Below are 20,310 nucleotides of genomic sequence, written 5' to 3'. Positions count from 1 at the left end.
TGCACGTGCTAGTCCAGGAAATGATGCAAATTAAAAACGCTCTAACCGCAACTGAGATTGGAGGGGTCTGCAGAGGAAGGGCAAAATCTGTAGCTGCCTTAATGAGGGTGGCAAGGTGAGGCTATAAATGGAGAGAAGCTGTAACAAGTAGAAAAGAAGTATGGGTTCTCCAGGTGACCATAACACAAAATGCCCTGCCCTTTATATTAGTATGGTGGTTCAGTGGTTCCATCAACTCATCCTGGCAACAACAAGAGTCATGTTTCTATTTCTAAAGCAGAAATTCCTCATTTCCTCAGTCAGTTGCTGCCCTTGCTTCTTTATGGAGGTCAACTGTTGTCAGAGCAAATGGGGTAATGCTGCTTTTCGAAGGCAGCTGTGGCATTTCGCTCCTCCCATTGCAAGGCAAGGATCATCTGATTCACGTTTACTTTCTGTTCCATGAGAAAGGAAGCCAGTCTGTGTGACTTCTGTCTCTGGTACTATTGTATTTTTTCTTGCAACCACCGATAAAAACTTTGCCACTGCTCATGTTCTAGCCTTTGTCCCGTCTTCCAATAGGAACCTGACATAGTGAGCTTCTGACTTTCCCAGGAAAGGTACCAGCAAGGGTAGTATCAGTTCAGCCCTGGCTTGCTCATATTTTGCACCGTGCAACAAAATATGTTTTATGGAATCAATGTCTTGAGCACACGAGCAAAGTCTGTCCTGGTAGGGAACTCCTCTCAACCTGCAAGAACTAATGATCCCTTTATTCTAAACAAAATGCTTGTTTAACCTGGAGGTAGGCTGTATGGATTGTGTATTGCTTTGTAACGATTTGCTGGGTCTCTGGACCGTAATAAAGATTGATGATGTATTTTTTCTTTCTGCTCTGTCTTGCGACGAGACAGGATGTCTGTACGAGGGCTGCTCCTCTCATATGTGTTTGTTATGTTCTTTATTCTGTAATTAGTAGAAATAAAGTAGGTATGCCCTGATACCTCCTCAACTCTGTCTGCACTGCTTTTACTCTGCTATACCGGGTGCTTACAAGAGAGCAGCTGTGAGTCCCAGAACACCAGGACCCCTTCCTGGGAATGCTGTGTAGCTGTTCCAGTGCCGGAGGAGGCCATGGGGCCTGTAAGAGTGTTCCATTAGTTTGGCTGGTGACAGGAGCATGACCTGAAGAGACAGTAGGCCAGACCCCAAAGCCTCCGCTGTCAGTCAAATGTTCTGGCTCCTTATCAGAATTTTCTCCATTCAGAACCAAGATGGGAGTCGGGTTTTATAGCAGCTCAGGGGTAGTGTGTCCCATTTCGCTGCTTGAGGTCAAACAAAGCACCGCCCTGCATCTGCCACCTTCAAAAAGTGGTGCCAGCATTGGGACTGATTTCAGGTGAGATCTCGCTGGTTTCTGATGAAATCTCACCTGAAATTGGAGACATCGTGGTCAAAATCAGTGCTGGCTCCTCTGCCCCTGGTGCTGGCCTTAACCCTCATAATGGCTGGGCCGGCTGTGTGTCGGCTGCAAATTTTTTTGCTCCAAGTGGTTCACACAAATTGGAAGAGAGCCCACCATCAGGATTTCCATATTAGGTTGGGGGAGTGCTTTTTTCTGGGGGTACTCAAGGGTACACAGCACTGATACTTTTTTTTTTTTTTAAAGAAGAAAAGCACTGGGTTGGGGTAAAGCTATCCAATGAATTTGTGGCTGAATTGAGGTTTGAACAGGGAAGTTATAGTCCAGAATGTCTGGAGGGTACCAAATGTGGTAGTAGGTAAAAAGGTGGGTAGTAGGTAAAAAAGGTAAAGGTAAAGGGCCTCTGGACGGTTAAGTCCAGTCAAAGGCGACTATGAGGTGTGGTTCTCATCTCTCATCAGGCCGAGGGAGCCGGTCTTTGTCCACAGACAGCTTTCCGGGTCATGTGGCCAGCATGACTAAACCGCTACTTGGACAACGGGACAGAAACCAGAGCACACAAAAACGATATTTACTTTCCTGCCACAGCAGTACCTATTTATCTACTTTCACTGGCGTTCTTTTGAACTGTTAGGTTGGCAGAAGCTGGGACTGAGCAATGGGAGCTCACTCTGTCGTGGGGATTTGAACTGCCGACCTTCCGATCGGCAAGCCCAAGAGGCTCCATGGTTTAGACCACAGCGCCACCTGTGTCCAACTATCCTATATCAGGGTACTATCCTATACCAGGTCTTATATACGGTAATCCACCCAGTGTAAACAGAGTCTGGACCATCAGCATTGGAGATTAAAATGAGCAGGCAAGGCACTCTTAATAATCACAAGATTTTATTGCAAAGAACTGATGAAACAGCCTCTCACTGAAATGAGTGGCAAAACTCTCAGTTGAAAGGTGTATTTTCTAGTGATTTTCTTCCAAGACCTAATAGTTTAACAAATATGATTCACCCTGAGCACCTCCCTTAGGATGGTTGCAGACTTAATTGAGGAATATCTTTTCATGACGACATAACTTTGTCCTGCGGAAACAAACAAAATAAACCGTTAATTAACCCAATTTAAAACGATGAATGGCTCAACTTCCATAGGCTAACTGTTTGATGCCTTAGTTTTAGATACTGAAATATGACACTTGGGAACAATTATCAGAGTAAAACTACAGAAATATCATTTTAGTTTTGAGAAGCAGACACTACAGCTAGGAGGAACTAGCCAGGTGGTGTATAAATTTAGAGCAAGCTAGCTGATCGCTGAAGAATTGATGCCTTTGAATTATGGTGCTGGAGGAGACTCTTTAGAGTTCCATGGACTGCAAGAAGATCATACCGATCCATTCTTAAGGAAATCAGCCCTTAGTGTTCACTGGAAGGACAGATCCTGAAGCTGAGACTCCAATACTTTGGCCACCTCATGAGAAGAGAAGACTCCCTGGAAAAGATCTTGATGTTGGGAAAGATTGAGGGCACAAGGAGAAGGGGACGACAGAGGACGAGATGGTTGGACAGTGTTTTCGAAGCTATGAACGTGAGTTTGACAAAGCTGCGGGAGGCAGTGGAAGACAGGAGTGCCTGGTGTGCTCTGGTCCATTGGGTCACGAAGAGTCGGACACAACTAAACAACTAAACAACAACAACAACAAAAGTGGGGAACCTGATCCATGAGCTACAGGGAGATCCCCCTGGTAAAGCACCAAGGCAAGTTAAGCAGATGTGTGTGAGAAGAGAGAAGAGCCCAGGTCGTGTCATTCTGTCCCTCCCTTCATTGACTTATGGAAAACCCAAGCTCTAAATAAAGCAACTTAAACTACAAAAACAACTAGGCAATTAGAATGCCAGCAGGAGCACAAAGGCTTTCCAGTGCTTTGCATTGTCTGTCACATGTACAACTTATCTCCCTGTTTGACAGAAGTCATGAGTGTGTACAGGGTACAATGAGCTCCTGGCTCTCCAGGAACAAATTTGTTATCTTAAGGCCAAGGTGGCAGACCTGGAAGAGCTAAGAGAGGCAGAGAGGTTGGTGGATGAGGCCTTGGGGGGACATTATAGCTGTGCCCCACTCCCACAATGATAGTTCCCCTGGTATCAGGGAGAATAAGAGTCTCTTATATAAGGAGAACATTGCTTTCAAGAAGAGGGAAACTTCCTTTGCATCTGTCTTCACAACGGAAGATATAGGGCAGATCCCAGTACCTGAAAAAACTTTTGCAAGAAAGTTAGTCTTAGGAACTGAGGAAGGTGGTGGTGACAAGAGATAAAGTTTTAGGCCTAATAAAAAAAAATAAAAACTGACAATTTGCCGAGTCCAGATGGCATCCACCTGAGAGTTCTCAAATAACTCAAATGTGAAATTGATGATCTTCTAACAAAAAATAATTTGTCCCTCAGTGAGGCAAACAGGGGCACTCATTGCAACCCCTATTCCCCTTCCCAGAGAAGGATGCTACGCTGTTCTTGACTGAATGCTAAACATCCAGAATCAAACTTCCTAATACATTTTGGTTCAGAATGTCATGCAATTTTGAAATTCCTTTGCAAGGATGCCTTTATGAGTGAAAGATGTCTGGAGTGTGAAATCATTCCCTCATCTTTTTTTGCGTTGAAGCTATGATGTGAATGTCTTCTAGCACTTTTAATTTCTGAGGCCAGCGAGTGTCTACTCCTTCCATGACTGTAGATGGAAAAGTAAAGACTTTTCATGGCTTTTAGAGAAGACCAACTGTAATTTAGTTTAGATGGCATTGCTGGATCCTTTCTATGAAACCATCTTCTTCACCGCCTTTCTCCCCATCCCCAGTCACCAGATATGATAACGATCGTCCAAGTTTGATGCTCCTATCTTCCAACTTACTTTCTCCCAATTATCCAAAGGGTTCAAGGATCATCAGCATGGCAAGGAAACTTGTATTCAGCAATACCAATTTCATCTGTAGCAGAGAAAGTAAAGGAATTTGATTATTTGACCATCCCATATGCTTTATGGCAAATTAATTCTACCACACACAGACCTGATGCCTTCTAATGTTATTTTTTTCAATTTAAAAAATGAAAATAATAATAATAATGCTCTCAAGATTTTATTATTTCTTAATATTATTTTTAGTTGCTTTATCTTGCCCGAGGCAACCCAAAATGACTTACAACCAAACATCAAAGAAGCAAAACTCCTACATCAATACATTAAAAACATCCCACCCACTTCTAAAAGGCCACAGATAGTTAAAGGTCCAAGGCCTAGGTATAGAATAAAGTTTTCTCTCAGTTTACAACTCCCGTCAGCCCCAGCCACCAGGTCACTGGTCGGGGATGAAGGCAGTTGGCCGTCGAAAAAATCTAGATGGCATCAGATGAGGGAAGGCTGTTCTATGGCATATTATTTTTCTTTACCTGTTTCATAGTAGTCAAACATGACCACCGAGGCTGGTTTGAGATTTGAAACTTGAAGGTCTTGGGCAACTATGAAGCCGAAACTGATTCCCTTGGATGTGACCTGGGAATAAAAGCACAATGGGAATCGTTAGTCTTGTAGCCATTTAATACTCCACAAAACAAGAGGCAGATCTGAGCAGAACATACGTAGTCCAGGTAGATGATGACATGGTTTTCTTTGCTTTCCACCTTCATCACAATTCTGTCATCACGAAGCTGTGAACAAGGAAGCACAGGAAAGATGAGAACCTTCACTGGCCATCTGAAGACACACTAGAAGGAGTATGGAATGACTTCTAACGCATCGTGAGGAGAACGCTTTGCAAGGCTCACGCGGCAGCACTTGATTACACCTAATTAACAAATGCACAGTTTGCACCAAAGGTATTTGTTTACTTCTTCGCCTTCACCTTCTTTCATTGGTGAGAGGTTTTACTTATTTTTATTTAAGACAAAGGATTGCAATACGCACACAAAAGGGAAACATGGGACGAATTAGATACAGATGTAAGAAATCAATAAACTTTGCTGGAATAATACTGATGCATCCATCCATCCATCATGAAACAATAAAATATATGTATTATAGATCATCTTTATGAAAAGGAAAGAGAAAGTGGAGTCTGTTACATTTTAGAATGTTGAAAAGCCACATTGTATGTTTGGAAGAAGCCAGTTCTCTGCAGTCAATGACCAGGATGCCGTCAGTTGTAGGATTATTCCCCTTATCCTGTTTCCTTTGAATGTAAAGGTAAAGGTAAAGGGACCCCTGACCATTAGGTCCAGTCGTGGCTGACTGGGGTTGCGGCGCTCATCTCGCTTTATTGGCCGAGGGAGCCGGCATACTTCTTCTGGGTCATGTGGCCAGCATGACTAAGCCGCTTCTGGTGAACCAGAGCAGCGCACGGAAATGCCGTTTACCTTCCTGCCAGAGCGGTACCTATTTATCTACTTGCACTTTGACGTGCTTTCGAACTGCTAGGTTGGCAGGAGCAGGGACCAAGCAACGGGAGCTCACCCCGTCAAAGGGATTCGAACCGCCGACCTTCTGATCGGCAAGTCCTAGGCTCTGTGGTTTAACCCACAGTGCCACCCACGTCCCTCCTCCTTTGAATGTAACAGTCATCAAAGATATATATTGTGGTTATGGGTGACCTTCACCGCTTCCTTCCCAGAGCAGTTCTGGTGGTAAAATCTGTTGCAATGCTGTGTATGGAGGTGGTCACAGGACCCCACAAAGGTAGATGGGGTATGGACATACCCTCCAACATTTCTCCAATGAAAATAGAGACATCCTAAGGAAAAACAGGACATTCCGGGATCAAATCAGAAGCTGTAACAGCTTCTCTAAATTAGGGATGTCCCTGGAAAATAGGGACACTTGGAGGGTCTGCATGGAGGAAAGTCACCCAAGCCCTCACGTTACTTCATTGGAAGCAACTCAAGGTCATAGTGCTCCACACCCCAGTACTCAGCACTAACAAACTGACATTTTTTGCAGGGACAGGGTACAGCTGACCAGTGTGGACATGGACCTTTGGCTGTTTGACACACAGGCCACGTTGTCTGATTGGTAGTCATAGCCAGGTTGGTGGGAGCCAGTAGGCGAAGCCTCCCGTCTCTTGTGGCAGGTGATGCATTTGCAAATTTAAATGCCCCACAATCCTATTCCCCAAAGCCATCCAACGTTTTTACATTTACCTTTTGCAGGGATGCCTGCTCAGGTACAAAGCCTGTAAGCATCTTCACATCAATGATGGCCATGTTGGAACTATTGCGCTTTCCGGTGTATCTGAAAGGAAAGGAAGACTGGGTCAATCTGAATCCCTGGACCAAAGCCATCTTGGGATACAGTGTGCAATATATATATTTAATTGTTTAGTGGTAAAATGCATCTGTAGGATAAGAGGGAAAATGCTGTTGCTTACAAATTGTGTGTTTGTATTCTGTCTATGCTTCGAAGCTGCTTTACCATCTCATTTCAGATTCAAATACCTTGGCCAATGTCATTCCACACCTACTTGGCTGGTAATGACTCCAGAACTTCTAGGAAATGCAATCTCCAGTACTGTGGCAGCAGCTGCCCATTGGGGACCGGGGTGCGGTTTGTGGGAAGCTAGATAGCTAACATACGACAGAGGGACCTGCTGTCTATATATCTGATGTTGGGATGAAATCCTAGGGGTACTAAAACATTGTCATAATTGCTAATTACACACATGTTGGAAATCTCAGGTGAGATACCCACATAGTGGAAGTTGCTCCCTGTACCAGTCACTACATGGAAGCAGAGAAAGGTTCAGATAGTTTTCTGTTGCAGAAGATAAGGCTCAGTAAAACAGTTATGGACGTAGAGATATACAACTTGTAGATACAGATATATACAGATACATACAAGTACAAAGCATCTCCTTTGCTCTAAATAATTTCAGCAATTCAGGACGTAACACTGGACAACTCTACTAACAGACGCTGCAAGTGAGCCGTCATGCATTAATTCACAGATATAGTTGGGGCACTGGGCCGTTACCATAGCAACTGGCCTGGCTGATCTTGCACTTGTGATTAGCTCAGTGTTTCCCAACCGGTGTTCCGCGGCACACTAGTGTGCCGCAAGACGTTGCCTGGTGTGCCGCGAGATGTTGCCTGGAGGGAGGCGGGCGAGTCGGGCGGCGAGAGGCGGGGCGGCGGCGGCGAGGAGAGGCCGCCCAGCGCGGGGCTCTCGCCGTCTGCCTGCCTGGCTGCCTGCGTGGCGCTGACGTCACGGGGCTGTAACGTGCCCCACATAGGCACACGCGGGGCGGCGAGCGAGCGAGCTCCCACATCCCATCGCCACTCGCTTCGGCCGGCCTACTGGGCTGTCGCAGGTGGAAGGCCTGCGCATGCGCGAGGTTTTCGCGCCTTCGGGATTCCCTTCACGCCTTCCTCCTCCCGGGTCCTTGAGAGCGCGGGAAGCGGCAGCGCGAGACCGGCGTTGAGCCTGGTAGGTATTGCGCTTGCCAAGGCAGTCATTTGGGAAATGAAAACTTGCAAAGCAAGCAACCAGTTCAATCTAAAGTACGTGTATGCTTAATATCCTGTATCTGAAACCTGTTCTGCCCCCTCCCCCACACTTGGTGCCATTTTCATCTACACATGCAGCAGAGTAAGTTGACCCAGAATAGTACCAATTCAGATGGCAGATGGGAGAATGACAGTGCTGAATGCTTTCCCATGTAGAACAGTCCCTGCAAATAAAAACCTAGCATATTTGGAAGAGGGATGCTAGCCTAACCATTACCTTCTATGCTGTTACTATTTTTTTATTTTTTTTTACATAAGTAAAAAGTGACCTTTCCCCATCTGGCATGGTGGTGTGCCTCGAGATTTTTTTCATGAAACAAGTGTGCCTTTGCCCAAAAAAGGTTGGGAAACACTGGATTAGCTCATCCATGGGGTGATTATGCTCATGAAGTGAAGCATCATCCGTGGGGTGATTATGCTCATGAAGGAAATTAACCCCTTCTCATGTCCAGTTACTCCAGCAACACACTCATATTGTCCATATCCATCCGTATTCATAGTCCCTGTAATTATCCCTTCTGCATTCATACCCAGAAATACCTGTTATCAATGGATCTTAGGCCTAAATGTACAGGACTGCAACCTTCACCAGCTTATTGTTTACATGCCAGACTACTGAACTGAAACCCATTTTAAAAGGTTGGCAATAGAAGCACATATAGGAAGGTACGCAGCCGCAGGACTATTCTGCTCTGTCTCTCTGGAACTGTCGTTTTAAGTTACACCTCTTTTTCTTTCCCTTCCACACACATACAATCTATGCATACGAGGTTGATAAAAAGGTACCTGGCTGTGATGGCAATGGCAAACTTTGTCTGGAAGGTGTCTCCACAAGAGACGTTTGCTGTCTGCACAGAGAGGAAAAACCCAGAAGACTTTTTGGGAAGAAGGACATTGTATCTCATAAGTGCCTAGAAAACATGGAATAAAAAACAGGGGAGTGAAAAAATAAACTCAAGGCAATGTGGCCTTCACAATGTGTGTGAAAGGCATAATCTTGAAGACAGTCACTAGCTTATTTAGAGTCTTAAATGATAGTAAATGAGAGAGATATTGTTGCCTGTCGTGGTCATGTGTATCTTGTTATCACCTATGTCCACATATTTTGCAGATTCTTTTAGTTCCTAGAAGTATTGCTTGGTTCCTGCCAACCACCACCTATCCTTTCATACAAAGCCAAATTAGTTTTGCAAGCAGAATTTGTGTCCACAGAGACATTCTGTTTTATTTTGAATCTTTAAGATAAGTTTCCTGTTAATTATGTTGCTTTGAAAGTATACTTTATATCTGACTTTCTTCAGTAACATTCTGTTCTGGATCGTTTTATTTGATACTTCAATGTGTCGTAAACCGCTTTGAGGTTTCTCTCTCTTAAAAACATAAAGCGGTAAAGAAATTAAATTCGTAATAATGACTTGCCTGCTTAGCTCAGTCGCTATGAGACTCTTAATCTCAGGGTTGTGGGTTAGGCAAAAGATTCCTGCATTGCAGGGGATTGGACTAGATTACCCTTGTGCTCATTTCCAACTCTACAATTATATGAATAATAACAACAACAACATCATGATAAAACAGATTGTGGGGTGGGCCAGTGAAGCAGGGGCCCCAATCCACATATGTGTACCAGGCTCAGGAAATCCTGCCGCCATCCCTGGCTAGTGCCATAACAAATAATGTGCACATAGCAAAAGATGGCATTTGAAATCCTTTTCGTCTTCGCAAGTGTGCAAGGTGCACAGGGCCATCTTACCCATAGAAGAAGAAGAAGAAGAGTTTGGATTTGATATCCCGCTTTATCACTACCCTAAGGAGTCTCAAAGTGGCTAACAACCTCCTTTCCCTTCCTCCCCTACAACAGACACTCTGTGAGGTGAGTGAGGCTGAGAGACTTCAGAGAAGTGTGACTAGCCCAAGGTCACCCAGCAGCTGTATGTGGAGGAGTGGGGAATCGAACCTGGTTCACCAGATTCTGAGTCCACAACTCTTAACCACTACACCACACTGGCTCTTAATAGGTGCTAGGGGTGTGGGGCACCCAGACGCTGGGCTCTCAGGGGTGCCAGGCCGAGAGTGCGGGGTCCGAGATTTGAGTCTGGGGAAGAGCCCACCCATCGGTTGGGCAGGCTCTTCTGCTGCGGGTGGCTCTGTGCCGTGAGTTCGGGGGTGACCGAGCCAGCAAGATGATGAGGTGGCCAGTTGGCTGGCTCCACCCTCCTGCGTGCCTGGAACTGGGCAACCTGGGGGCGGGGGGGGGGGCGGATCTTTGCACCCTGGCACCGCATATGCTTAAGACAGCCCTGAAGGTGTATCAACAATTACCTGTGTAAAGACACACCCAGTGCCATTCACTTCCACTGTATACTCTCCTGGAACGTCAGGCAGGGAAGTCCGCTGCAGCAATAGGCGATTGTCATTGTTCACTTCAAAGACTCTCTCAAAAGGCTTGTTGGAATGGATTCTGACTGAGTTCCGGCCATCCTTAGAGAAGGTATATTGGCTGAACAGAGCCAAAGATTGTATAGCTACTACCGTGTCCTGCAAGAGAATAGCGGCAATGAAAGGATGCTTGAAGCTTTGTTCAAATGCTATGTAGGAAAGGTTTATAAATTTCTCTTACAGGCCAGAGTGGTTCCTTTATTATCTTTTAATATCTTTAAATTGAAAATTTCAACATTGGCAACTAAAAGCACTCCCTCCCTCCACCCCAAGATACAGCACAATACAAAAAGCAATATACATATCTCTTTCTTCTTTTCCTATTTATGGATGCATAAACAAAAAAGGATATTACTGTATCCGGTCTAGGATCAACAACAAAAATCCCATAGACTCTTGTTTTGTTCTCCACTCATGTATGCAATAAAGCAGCATTGTTCCATGGAAAATTGTGTCTTTGCACCATTTCTCAGTTTCCTCCTCTTCCAAGGTGGAGGCCTTAATTTCACAAACTTAATGTGCATTTTTTTCTGAGGTCCTTCAGTATTCTATTTAAGCTAGTTAGTGATTTAAATAGCAAAAACTGAAGAATGACCTATGCTCACTAAAACAAAAACAAAAAACCATCCCGCAGAAGTTTTCATACTTGTTCCCCAGAACCACCTGTTTAAAATGATCTCATGTAGCAGGTGATATGGAAGACCCTTGTCTCCCTGAAGCCAGGAGCAATTTCCCCAGTTAAAGAAGACAATACAAACAACTCTTACATCCATTTTAAAATACAAATATGCATAATCTCAAAAAGCTTCTCTTGGTGAATAATTTGTTTTTTATTCCCCATATTTGCACCCTCCCTTTCCCTCAAAGTACTCAGAGGAGCATAAATGGGAAGTATCCTATTTTAATTTTTCTTTTCATTTCACTTTTAATTTGTATACTGCCTTTAAATATTGATACACACAGTGCTTTTTTTCTTTAAAATGTTTAGGTAGGGGTACTCTCATCATTTTGACCTAAGAAAATAAGCATTTTATAGTTCAAATCGGACCTCCGGAACGAATTAAGTACTTAACCCAAGGTACCACTGTATATATATTACAGTGGTACCTCGGATTAAGAATGTAATTCATTCTGGAGGTCTGTTCTTAACCTGAAACTGTTCTTAACCTGAAGCACCACTTTAGCTAATGGGGCCTCCCGCTGCCGCCATGCCGCTGGAGCACGATTTCTGTTCTCATCCTGAAGCAAAGTTCTTAACCTGAGGTACTATTTCTGGGTTAGCAGAGTCTGTAACATGAAGCCTATGTAATCTGAGGTACCACTGTGTATGTGTGTGTGAGAGTTTTCTTGGCAGGGATACTGGAGTGGCTTGCCAGTTCCTGCTCCAGGTGGATCACATTTAGTCAAAACTCTCCACTATGACCTGTCCATCTTGGGTGGCCCTGCACGGCATAGCTCATAACTCCTCTGAGTTATTCATATATATATGAATGATTTTATTGCCAAGTATGCAGAGCCCTGAGTGTGATGGAGGACAGAGCACAGGAGTTACTATACCTGGGTGGTGCTGAAGCCTCCATAAGGATTCTGCTGCTTGGTAAGCCAAAGGACAATCTGCGAAGCTGTTGTTAGTTGTGCTGGAGTCGGTGTGGTTCCGGAGAGCAGTGCAAGGAGCACATAAGCAGCTATCTCGACCTCAAACGATGAGGCACGAGGGTAGAAGGAAGGAGACTCTTCTGCAGGTGGCCTATCCTCACGCTCCCAATATAGTGAGCCACCTAAGAATTGAAAGAGAAGCTAAGAAAACAGTCCAGAGGCAGGTCAAACCAATATTTCCTTGCAGGAATCTGATGCTCTTCCTCTAGAACCAGGGGGGAAATATCACAGAAGCAGAGATCTGCCTCATTAAGCCCCTGTACAGAGACCACCGGACTTTATTCAGCTTCGGTTTCTAGTCTCATCACTTCTTTCTCTCTCTCTCCACACCCCCCCTCCCGCCCAATATACAGTTACACAAGTTAATCTTAAACATATATTGAGCGGCCCAAACATTTTTTTGCTGCTGTTTTTAACAGTGTGGAATGGAGAGAAATGTTCACTATGTGCTTCGCAATTGAAGTAGCGTTGTTATATGATCTCTTGATGTGTTGTTTTCTTCCTTAAGGAAATGCAACAGTGGAATGGGGGGCAGGTTGGTTAAATTCCCGCATTTTTCGCTCTATAAGATGCACCAGACCACAAGACACACCTAGTTTTTGGAGGAGGAAAACAAGAAAAAATGTATTCTGAATCTCAGAAGCCAGAACAGCAAGAGGGATCGCTGCGCAGCGAAAGCAGCAATCCCTCTTGCTGTTCTGGCTTCTGGGATAGCTGCGCAGCCTGCATTCGCTCCATAAGACGCACACACATTTCCCCTTACTTTTTAGGAGGGAGAAAGTAAGTCTTATAGAGCAAAAAATATGGTAACTATAGCAGCAATATTCAGGGTGAATGCCCCCCCATAAACCCCCTCTCTGGTTATGGAGGTCCTTGGAATTGATGTATATATATCCTTCTTTAGCTATATGTTCGGCAAATTAAAGCTTTTGAATATTTTAACAAGTATTTGGACGTTGTTTTAATTTCAAGAAAAGAGTCAGCATTGCACATGATGTTGCCTTCCTAGCTGCAATTTACTGATAGCAGTTCTTTCCCTTTCCATTTTACTTTCCAAAGAAGCCCATGAGGCAAGTTAGCCGAAGAGACCGTGCCTGACTCATTGGCAGCAAGTGAGCTTCATGGCTGAGTGGGGATCTCAAATCCCTTTTGTTAAAAAATGAGGGGGGGGGGATGCTGTAGCTGTTATGAGGTATTAATAAATAATACCAGCAGATGAACACACTGTTTACTTTTTAACTATTTAAATCTTGAATTTATCCAAACGTGAGCATCTGAGCAGAACTACTGTAAATCTTAAGTCACTTTTGACCCCATCCATCTGAAATGCCACTTCTGGTCACTCAACGAATGCAGTATTGTCTACCTAAAAGCTCCATAAAATACCGTATTTTTCGCTCTGTAGGACGCACTTTTTCCCCTTCAAAAATGAAGGGGAAATGTGTGTGCGTCCTATGGAGCGAAGACGCCATAGCCCGGCTACCCTCTCCCGGCTGGAGAGGTAACGCGCGGCTATGGCAGGAGCCTCTATAGCCACGCGTCACCTCTCCAGCCGAGAGAGCGCGCGCGGGGCTAAAGCAGCCCCCCGCGACCCTCTCCCGGCTGGAGATGTGACGCGCGGCTATGGCAGGAGCCTCCATAGGCGCGCGTCACCTCTCCAGCCGGGAGAGCGCGCGCGGGGCTAAAGCAGCCCCCCGTGACCCTCTCCCGGCTGGAGAGGTGACGCGCAGCTATGGCAGGAGCCTCCATAGCCGTGCGTCACCTCTCCAGCCGGGAGAGCGCGCGTGGGGCTAAAGAAGCCCGGCTTACTCTCTCCCGGCTGGAGAGGTGACGCGCGGCTATGGCAGGAGCACCTATAGCCGTGCGTCACCTCTCCAGCCGGGAGAGTGCGTGCGGGGCTAAAGAAGCCATAGCCCCGCGACCCTCTCCCAGCTGGAGAAGTGACGCGTGACTATGGCAGCAGCCTCTCCGCTGCGCCTTTCCGCTGCTCCCTGACCTGCTCTTTGGGACTGGTGGTGGGCTTCCCCCTGCCAGCCCCAAAGAGCAGGTCGAAAGGAACCTGAAGCCTGGAGAGTGAGAGGGGTCGGTGCGCACCTACCCCTCTCGCTCTCCAGGCTTCCAAGGTAGCCGTCTGAACGCACCTTAAATGGCACCTTGTTTTAGAGCGGGAAAACAAGAGGGGGGAAATTCTCCCACTCTCTGCGCAGCGCCTCCTGCCGCTTCGCTGAAGGGGCGCTGGGCAGAGAGCGGAAGAATTTTTTTCCCTTGTTCTCCCCCCTCTAAATCAAGGTGTGTCCTATTGTCCGGTGCGTCCTATGGTGCGAAAAATACGGGTATTTACAGTAGCATAGGTTCATTTACAAGTTACAACTCATTAAACCTGAGTTCTTTGCATGGTTTAGGGTTGGCAGTAGAGGTCAGCTGAAATCTCATGCCTTTATCAACTATGTGGCAGGCAGTTATTCAACTAAGTAAGCCTTTCATAGTATGGGACTACAATTCTGGGGATTGCTTCACCTGTTGCTATGCTGTTTGCTGGACAGCTTATTACTTGTGACTCCTGATTCGTTTTTGTGTGCTCTACCCCTGCCTGAAAAAAGGGGTACAAATTTGTATGTGACAAAGTGTATGCAGGTTTTATGCAAATTTGGGTCTTATTTGGTGAGTGTAATGGAGGGCCCAGCCTATGTGCAAAGAAAATAAATTATTATTATTATTATTATTATTATTATTATTATTATTATTATTTTATTTCTTATATTCCGCCCATCTGGCTGGGCATCCCCAGCCACTCTGGGCAGCTCCCAACAGAATATTAAAAACAGGGCTGCCTTCAGATGCTTTCTAAAAGTCAGGTAGTTGTTTATTTCCTTGACATCTGATGGGAGGGCGTTCCACAAGGCAGGTGCCACTACTGTAGAAGGCCCTGGTTGGCACTCCTGAATGTCCACAACATTATATAATTTTGCTCACATGACTGCTCATTCTTGTTTCAACACGTCATTCATTCTGTCAAATGTGTCCACATTTTGGGAAATGCGACTCACCTACTTTCGTAGCCGATTTAATCAGCTCATCCAATAAGAGATCCGCTTTGGGCTTATTACCAGCTAGGCGAAAGGCATAAGCAAGAAGTGCTTGGTCATAGAAAGTGAGATTTCCCTTTTCTAATCCGGCCTCCAAGCAATACAAGGCATTTCGGACCACTGGATGCTGGGTTGGAGGGAGAGAAAGGCTCTGTCAGAGTTTGCAGATGCCACAAAAAACATCAAACAGGTTAAAAACATCAAGCAAACATCCAGTGCTGTTCTTCCAGGCACACTGCATCCAATCTAGATATTCAAAACAGAAACATGGACAATAGTCCATGTATGGCCTCCTTTCTCCACCATTTCTATACAGTTGTACCTCGGGTTACATACACTTCAGGTTACATACGCTTCAGGTTACAGACTCCGCAAACCCAGAAACATTGCTTCAGGTTAAGAACTTTGCTTCAGGATGAGAACAGAAATTGTGCTCCGGCGGCGCGGCAGCAGCAGGAGGCCCCATTATCTAAAGTGGTGCTTCAGGTTAAGAACAGTTTCAGGTTAAGTACGGACCTCTGGAATGAATTAACTACTTAACCCGATGTACCACTGTATGCCTAAACTATTTCTTCCCAGTCTACTATTACATGCATTTTCTTCGATCCTGAACTAAACCAACTGGACAATACCAGAAAATAAATACCGAGCTGAGGAATCCAGACTCAAGGAGAGCTGCAGTGATGTAGGCCGACAGCGAAAACTCATCTTCTACTCCTCCCTTGAAATGCACAACACAGAAAGAGAGAACAAGTTAAAAAAATGAAGAAGGAAGGAAGGGAGGGAAGGAGGGGACAACATGGAGGCAAATAGCAGGTTTGGTGAGGTTCCCCAAAGCCTCTTGGAACATGAAGGCATTTACCTGCTGTTGAAAGGCCCATTACGTTTGTTATTAAAATCACATTGGTTCCCTGCTTTTTATCCGAGTGTCTCAAGATGGCATACCTAGTAGTTACCCCATTCTATCCTCGTAATAGTCCTGTCACTCTCAGCAGGCTGAGAGGTTTAGGCTGTGATTCAGAGGTGAAGGCAGGAAACTTCATGGCTCACTTAAATCTAGGTCATGTATAATACTAGCAAGAAGTCTCTTGTTTCCCCAGCTCTCTCTCATTCTCCTTCTCCCAGCCTATCTCCAAATAATACAGGTACTTAAGTTAGCTAAGGGTTTGAAATCTCAGGGAGAGGAAGCATTTGCCAGGAAGTAAAAAAGCATCACCGCCCCAGAAGGAGAGCTTTGCAACAAACCAACAAGCCCATAGCCTTCACCTTCAATGCGTTGTTAAAGAGTTTTCCAACATTTTGGAAACATCCATCTGATTTTTGCTTGCTGGACAGCCAGATGACGCTTTGAGTTTGGACATTTGGGTCAATAAAAATGGTCTTTGAAGCTCTTGCAAAAGACTTGTACGTGAAGCCAGTGAGCCTGCAAAAGAATGCCATGGAATATTAGCAATCACAGCCAAACTCAGGTCAAGCTTCTTGAGCCCAGTGGGAGAGGGTGGAGCTGTGGTCTAAACCACTGAGCCCCTTGGGTTTGCCAATCAGAAGGTTGGCGGTTTGAATCCCTGTGACGGGGTGAGCTCCCATTGCTCTATTCCAGCTCCTGCCAAACTAGCAGTTTGAAAGCCTCCCAGTGCAAGTAGATAAATAGGTACTGCTGTGGCAGGAAGGTAAACGTTTTTGTTAGTGTATTGTTAGTGACCAGAGGAGAAAAAGAAAGAGCCTTGTGGCACCTTGAAGAGTGACACTACAGCGCAACCTTTCCATGGACTATAGTTCACTTCATGAAATGTTATCCCACGTAAACAGAGAAGAACTGGCTACCATCTTGCTTAAAGCATCCACTCACTGTGACCAATCACACTACTGCATTTTCCAAGCTCTCACCAGGTGTTGCCTTCCTTGTCCCTGCTCCCAAAGGCACTGTAGGACCCATCTGGGTGCTTATAGGACAGCTGTCTCTGATACCCTGAAAAAAAGAATGCGGAAAAGTCCGTAGTTTTTTAAAAAACTGAGCATGCATTTTTAAAACAAAGCATTAATTTAACATGAAGTGAAAAGCCCCCAATACTTGTGTTTGCAATTTAGCAGCTGAAAAGTACAGCACAATCCTATGTATGTTTCTAAAGCATGTTCATGTGTTGTCGACTAGGGCTTACTTCCAAGTAAATGTGGCCAGGGGAAGAATTCAATGTGGCTTTATAGCAATTGTTTTGTCAGTCCAAACTTTTCAGTTTGGCAGATGTAATGGTCCCCCCCCACTCCTCCCCTTGTACACTGGTCTAGGGGTACTCCTGAACCCCCAAGCCAATTTTTGGGTGTGTACAGGGGGAGAAGATGTGAGGATCCCTGTTGCACTATTGCTAGACTTCCTACTGACTTCCACTAGTGGAACTTATTAGTTGACTCCTGCCCTAGGATTGCAGCCTTAACCGGGGTGATTAATTGCCTACTCTGGCACTGATGGCATTATTACGGAAAACAAATTCTGTGCATCTTCTGAACAAAATGTTGAGCTACTCAAAGAAGGCTTCAAGTGTATAGAGCCCCTACCCAAGATGTACCATCTTGCCTCTGGACATGTACCTAAGGCGAACCTACACTCATGGTTTTTAAAATTAAGGAAGAGTTAAAAATGCTTTTGATAATGTGGATGGACACATGACATCCTACTTTTTACATTCATAATGTGTTATTGCCTTGTCTTTTTATTGCTTAATTTTTAATCATTTTATGCTGCTATACTGGTGAAAAACTGCTCACATATTCCTATGTAGCGTTTTACTTTTTTTACTGCATTCAAACTCCGACCCCATCCAATGTCATTCAAGGAGAGGTGTTCAGTTTCTCCTCCTGCCCTTTGCTTCTTCCAACGGACATGGAGGGAGGGAGAATTAAACTGTGACCCCCAGAGAGAGGAGCAGAGCAACCAGCAACCAGCCCTCAGCCGCAGGAAAGAAACAGCATTTTGGAAAATGATGTGGCTGGGCATTAGGCCGGGCATTACTCACATTTGACGGGGACAAAAAGAAGGTAAAAAATGTTTTAATTAACAAGCATGCCCTGTGACGTTTTAGAACAACATATATAATACTGTTCCAATAGAGGGGGGAAACGTTAAACAGGTCAGTGTAGATCCAACCCTTGTTTTCCCTAAAGTGCTCAAGTTGATCTACATGGTTGTCACATAAAGTTTGACTATATGATTAGAACACCCTTAAGTGTTCTTAGGGGCGCGGGTGGCGCTGTGGTCTAAACCACAGAACCTAGGGTTTGCCGATCAGAAGGTCAGCAGTTTGAATCCCCACGATGGGGTGAGCTCCCATTGTTCGGTCTCTGCTCCTGCCAACCTAGAAGTTCGAAAGCACATCAAAGTGCAAGTAGATAAATAGGTACCACTCTAGTGGGAAGGTAAACGGCGTTTCCATGTGCTGCTCTTGGTTCGCCAGAAGCGGCTTAGTCAGGCTGGCCACATGACCCAGAAAAACTGTCTGTGGACAAACGGCGGCTCCCTTGGCCAGTAAAGCGAGATGAGCGCCGCAACTCCAGAGTCGTTCGTGACTGGACTTAACGGTTAGGGGTACCTTTACCTTTAAGTGTTCTTAATTAAATTAAAAGCCTGGATCCACAAATGCAGAACCACATTGTGTTTCAAAAGTAAAATGGCCTTTCCAGTGGACATTTTCAGAGAAGGTGACGGGCAGTATGTGTGTTTGTGTACATGCAGTTCAATCCAATGCCACATTTAGTCCGGGGCAAAATGAATGCCAAGGCAAGTGTTAGTCATAAGGATGTAAGGAAAGCACTAATGAATGAGAAGAAAGGTCCATCTAGTCTGGTATTCTGTTCACACTGTGGCAAACACGATGGCCATGGAAAGCCCACAAGATTCCTACCACTGGTTAAGTATCCAATGGATTTGGATTTGGTCTCCTCATCCAGTTGTCCTGTTGCATTTAGATATTCCATGACGTAAATGATGGGTGCAAAGAGGGCCATGTTCTGCTCCCCACAGCCATAGGGCATCCGGAGAAGTTGATGAAGGTTCTGCATGGCTGTGCCCATGAGGTCTCCTGTCAAAAATATTGTTTTGTCAGCATGACATATGTGCATATTTTTGCAAGCAGTTCCCCCCAGCACAATGCGCTTGTGTGTATTTTCACCAACCTATTTTTCTGCATGTTTCCCCCTTTCATTTTTGCAAATGCATTTTTGTAAGCATTGTTCGCTTGGCAAATAGTGAACATTTCAAAAGACTGCTGTGTTTCAATTCATGCATTGCTTCTGAAAGTGTGAATTTGATAGTTTCGTCTTCAAATGAGACCCGAATCAAATTTCTTCCCCAACCTACTTATCCCACACTGTGATATCAGGGATTTTGGAGGAAGAGCAAGCAATTTTGGAGGAAGAGTGGTGAAAAGCCCTGCTGGGACAGCAAAATTCAGTTAATAACCAGAGGGAATGATTCTACCTGGAAAAGCAAATCCCTTTTAGTTCTTCCCAATCCCAAAAGCAACTTGAAAGATGCCGAGCACAAAAACCTATTTGTCTGCAGTTTGACAGGTTTCTTAACCAGAGGCACCTCTCTTATGTCTATAATATTTTAGACCAATTGTCCAGAAAACACTGGGAGAGATTAAGTGATTCCAGCCCTGAAACTGCAATGGCTGCCCTTGTGAGAAAACCACTGAAGCTAGCCTTCTGGGATTTGCCAGGATTCATATGCTCAGAAGGGGCAACCTTGCCTGCAAATTTCATCCAATTCTTCACCCAAAATTTAAAAAGCTGCTTTTTAAAAAGATCACATTCTGTATTTTAGAGGCACTTGGTACAAAAGGCACTGGACCTTTTTGCCTCTAATTTCTTCTTCATCATCATTTCATTTCTATACCGCTTTATATTTTTAAAGAAAAAAATTATCCAAGAGGTTTACAACCTACATCCAATAAAACAGTCCGGAATAAATGTCAAATATAAAATATACATTCAAGGCAGGAATGCATTAACAGGAAACTAAAATATTATCTTAAAGATTTCAAAATAAATACATTACCAAGGAGGTCAATGACAGAATGCACATTTGGCACAGTAAAATTAACAACAACAAAAATTATATTAAACATTTCAGAATAAAGCATTATTAATTTGGCTGGCTTTCTCCACTCTGGAGGGACTTTTTTTT

At 44.7% G+C, this 20,310-nt stretch overlaps 1 protein-coding gene across 1 annotated transcript in view; it reads right to left on the bottom strand.

Annotated features, from left to right (window-relative positions):
- Positions 1–2,273: 2,273 nt before the first annotated feature.
- The window catches only part of LOC114588073 (ovostatin-like), a 56,228-nt gene continuing 38,191 nt past the window's right edge, over positions 2,274–20,310 (bottom strand). The window contains exons 24-36 of the mRNA XM_077920921.1: positions 19,025–19,201; positions 17,016–17,097; positions 16,395–16,551; positions 15,775–15,849; positions 15,090–15,255; positions 11,944–12,164; positions 10,270–10,485; positions 8,737–8,861; positions 6,589–6,679; positions 5,035–5,103; positions 4,846–4,948; positions 4,310–4,385; positions 2,274–2,481 (exon numbers count right to left, since the gene is read on the bottom strand). Of these exons, the coding sequence (XP_077777047.1) occupies positions 4,333–4,385; positions 4,846–4,948; positions 5,035–5,103; positions 6,589–6,679; positions 8,737–8,861; positions 10,270–10,485; positions 11,944–12,164; positions 15,090–15,255; positions 15,775–15,849; positions 16,395–16,551; positions 17,016–17,097; positions 19,025–19,201 (1,535 nt within the window). The 3' untranslated portion in view covers positions 2,274–2,481; positions 4,310–4,332. The remainder of the gene's footprint in view (positions 2,482–4,309; positions 4,386–4,845; positions 4,949–5,034; positions 5,104–6,588; positions 6,680–8,736; positions 8,862–10,269; positions 10,486–11,943; positions 12,165–15,089; positions 15,256–15,774; positions 15,850–16,394; positions 16,552–17,015; positions 17,098–19,024; positions 19,202–20,310) is intronic.

The sequence above is a fragment of the Podarcis muralis genome, chromosome 17 (genome assembly GCF_964188315.1).
Source record: "Podarcis muralis chromosome 17, rPodMur119.hap1.1, whole genome shotgun sequence".
NCBI lineage: Eukaryota > Metazoa > Chordata > Lepidosauria > Squamata > Lacertidae > Podarcis > Podarcis muralis.
This window is presented reverse-complemented; position numbering and strand designations above follow the sequence as displayed.